The following is a 3,066-nucleotide window of genomic DNA, read 5'->3' as shown; positions in this document are numbered from 1 at the left end:
TACTTGTGTAAACTTTATTTTGCAACAATATCATTATTATCCTCATTTTACAGATGAGAAAATGGAAGCATAAATAGATCAAATCACTTGCTTGAAATAACAGAATTGGGAATTGAATCCAAGTGGGTAGGCATAACTACACTGGATAAAGAAGGCCCATTTCTGCCCTCAGGGAGTGATGATACCTTCATTTTCTTCTTTTGTTACTAACCTCTTACTGCTTCAAACATTTTTGGCCTCCATCCATTCTTAAGAAAATTTCCAGTAGTTTCCAGGCACTGCCGGGCGGCTGGCACTAAGCGGTCCTGAGGTTGTGGCTGCGGCAGCTCCAGAGGTGGTGGCGCCACGATAGGAGAGCCGATGGCCAAGTGGGGTGAGGGAGACCCACGCTGGATCATGGAGGAGCGGGCGGACGCCACCAGCGTCAACAACTGGCACTGGACGGAGAGAGATGCTTCAAATTGGTCCCCGGATAAGCTGAAAACACTGTTCTTGGCAGTGCAGGTTCAAAATGAAGAAGGCAAATGTGAGGTGACGGAAGTGAGTAAGCTTGATGGAGAGGCATCCATTAACAATCGCAAAGGGAAACTTATCTTCTTTTATGAATGGAGCGTCAAACTAAACTGGACAGGTACTTCTAAGTCAGGAGTACAGTACAAAGGACATGTGGAGATCCCCAATTTGTCTGATGAAAACAGTGTGGATGAAGTGGAGATTAGTGTGAGCCTTGCCAAAGATGAGCCTGACACAAATCTCGTGGCCTTAATGAAGGAAGAAGGGGTGAAACTTCTCAGAGAAGCAATGGGAATTTACATCAGCACCCTCAAAACAGAGTTCACCCAGGGCATGATCTTACCTACAGTGAATGGAGAGTCAGTAGACCCAGTGGGGCAGCCAGCACTGAAAACTGAGGAGCGCAAGGCTAAGCCTGCTCCTTCAAAAACCCAGGCCAGACCTGTTGGAGTCAAAATCCCCACTTGTAAGATCACTCTTAAGGAAACCTTCCTGACGTCACCAGAGGAGCTCTACAGAGTGTTGACCACCCAAGAGCTGGTGCAGGCCTTTACCCATGCTCCCGCAACATTAGAAGCAGACAGAGGTGGAAAGTTCCACATGGTAGATGGCAACGTTTCTGGGGAATTTACTGATCTGGTCCCTGAGAAACATATTGTGATGAAGTGGAGGTTTAAATCTTGGCCAGAGGGGCACTTTGCCACCATCACCTTGACCTTCATCGACAAGAATGGAGAGACTGAGCTGTGCATGGAAGGTCGAGGCATCCCTGCTCCTGAGGAAGAGCGGACGCAGCAGGGTTGGCAGTGGTACTACTTTGAGGGCATTAAACAGACCTTTGGCTATGGCGCACGCTTATTTTAGGGCCAGCGGCAGGGGACTTCAGCCTCCTGGACACTTCAGTCCAGCCCTCTCCTGACTGGAACTTGCGACTCACAGGATTGCATCGTCCCAGCCGCTAACTTGGGGCCAGGGCCCCTCCCCTCCACATATACCTTGGGTTTGTGCATGTTTTCTTCTGGGTGGGTTCAGAGGGCAATTTCTCTTTTATGTGTACATATGCTAAATAAACATAATTTAAAAAACAAAAAACAAAAAACAAAAAAAAAAAAGAAAATTTCCTTGACTTTTCAAAGTTGACTATTTAATATTTCTATGCTATTTTAATTCCTGTTTTTACTGTTTTCCTTCTTCTTGTTCTCACATCCTCTGAGACAATGCTCTTTTCATTACCTTGACTTTTACTTTGATCTTCGTCTGTGCTAGCTCCTTTCCCTCAATAAACAAACAGGCTGAGCATTGACAAAATCCAATTATCCTCTAACTTGTACTTCCTTGAAGCATAAAATTTTAAAAAACTATAGATCTTTAATAATCCACCTCTTGATGGGCTCTTCTCTCATGGCGTCCCTGAAACCAGTGTCTTTCCCATCATGGCCGTCCTTCACTTCTCTGAATATGCTCTCCTACTTCTCTGAGTGTGCTTTTCTGTCACCACAACTGAACTTTACTTCGTCTCCTCTTGTTCATACATGGGCATTGCCCCGTGTTCTGTCCTGTAGGCTTGTCTCTAATCTTTTTACCTTCTTTCTCAGTGATAGGGTGGCCATAGAACTTATTGCCCAAACTGGGAACAATATTGTCTGGGACAAATGCCAAACGGGATGTTGCCAAACTGGGCAACCAGAGTAAACCAGGACTGCGATCTTTCCCAAACCTTCCTCAGTTCCACATTTCCAACCCTTGGCTGGTGGTTTCTACTTGTGTGTTTGGGGCTTTCAGCTTTAGATATCCTAACTTATACTCTTTTGTTTTTTTCTTTTCTAATCCACAATTCCTGAATTCCCTGCTTCTGAGGGAGCTGCCATCCTGCAGTGCCTGAGATGTGACAACCTGGGTCATTTCTGAATGTCTCTCGTACACACTGTCCATAGCATCAGTCTTCAGGTCTATTGATTTGGCTTTTGTAATGTTTCACTTCATTCCTTCTTTTTGATTTTCAGTGCTGCTATTTAGTTCAGGCCTTTATCACTTCAAGCTAGGATTACTGTGGTAGTCTGATCCCAACTAACTTTTTATCTGTATCTTCTCCTACTTGTTCTAGAACTCTATGCATATCTAATATAGACCCTTTCCTGTCTCCTGTCCTGCATGGATTATTTTGGCTTTTGTTTGAATATGATGTGTCTTTATATGAATGTCTTTGAGTTTGTCCTACTTGAAGTTCATTGAGCTTCTTGGATGTGATTAATGTATTTTTCATCAAATTTGGAAAATTTTTGGTCATTAGTTCTTTAAATATTCATTCTTTTTCTTGCATTCTTCTGTGTAGGGAAAATAAAGAGAGATCAGACTGTTACTGTGTCTATGTAGAAAAGGAAGACATAAGAAATTCCATTTTGATCTGTACCCTGAACAATTGTTTTGCCTTGAGATGCTGTTAATCTGTAACTTTAGCCTCAACCTTGTGCTCAACAGAAACATGTGTTGTATGGAATCAAGGTTTAAGGGATCTAGGGCTGTACAGGATGTGCCTTGTTAACAATATGTTTA

At 43.3% G+C, this 3,066-nt stretch overlaps 1 protein-coding gene across 1 annotated transcript; it reads left to right on the top strand.

Moving 5' to 3' along the window:
* Window positions 1-281: 281 nt before the first annotated feature.
* Window positions 282-1,598, top strand: LOC117089850 (activator of 90 kDa heat shock protein ATPase homolog 1-like). Its single transcript, XM_033221457.1, has one exon. The coding sequence runs from the start codon at window positions 361-363 to the stop codon at window positions 1,375-1,377; it is 1,017 nt and encodes a 338-aa protein (XP_033077348.1). The 5' UTR covers window positions 282-360; the 3' UTR covers window positions 1,378-1,598.
* Window positions 1,599-3,066: the final 1,468 nt, after the last annotated feature.

Source organism: Trachypithecus francoisi, unplaced genomic scaffold, assembly GCF_009764315.1.
Source record: "Trachypithecus francoisi isolate TF-2019V2 unplaced genomic scaffold, Tfra_2.0 Lachesis_group11, whole genome shotgun sequence".
Classification (NCBI taxonomy): domain Eukaryota; kingdom Metazoa; phylum Chordata; class Mammalia; order Primates; family Cercopithecidae; genus Trachypithecus; species Trachypithecus francoisi.
Note: the sequence above shows the minus strand (reverse complement) of the source record. Positions and strands in the feature narration are given on the sequence as shown.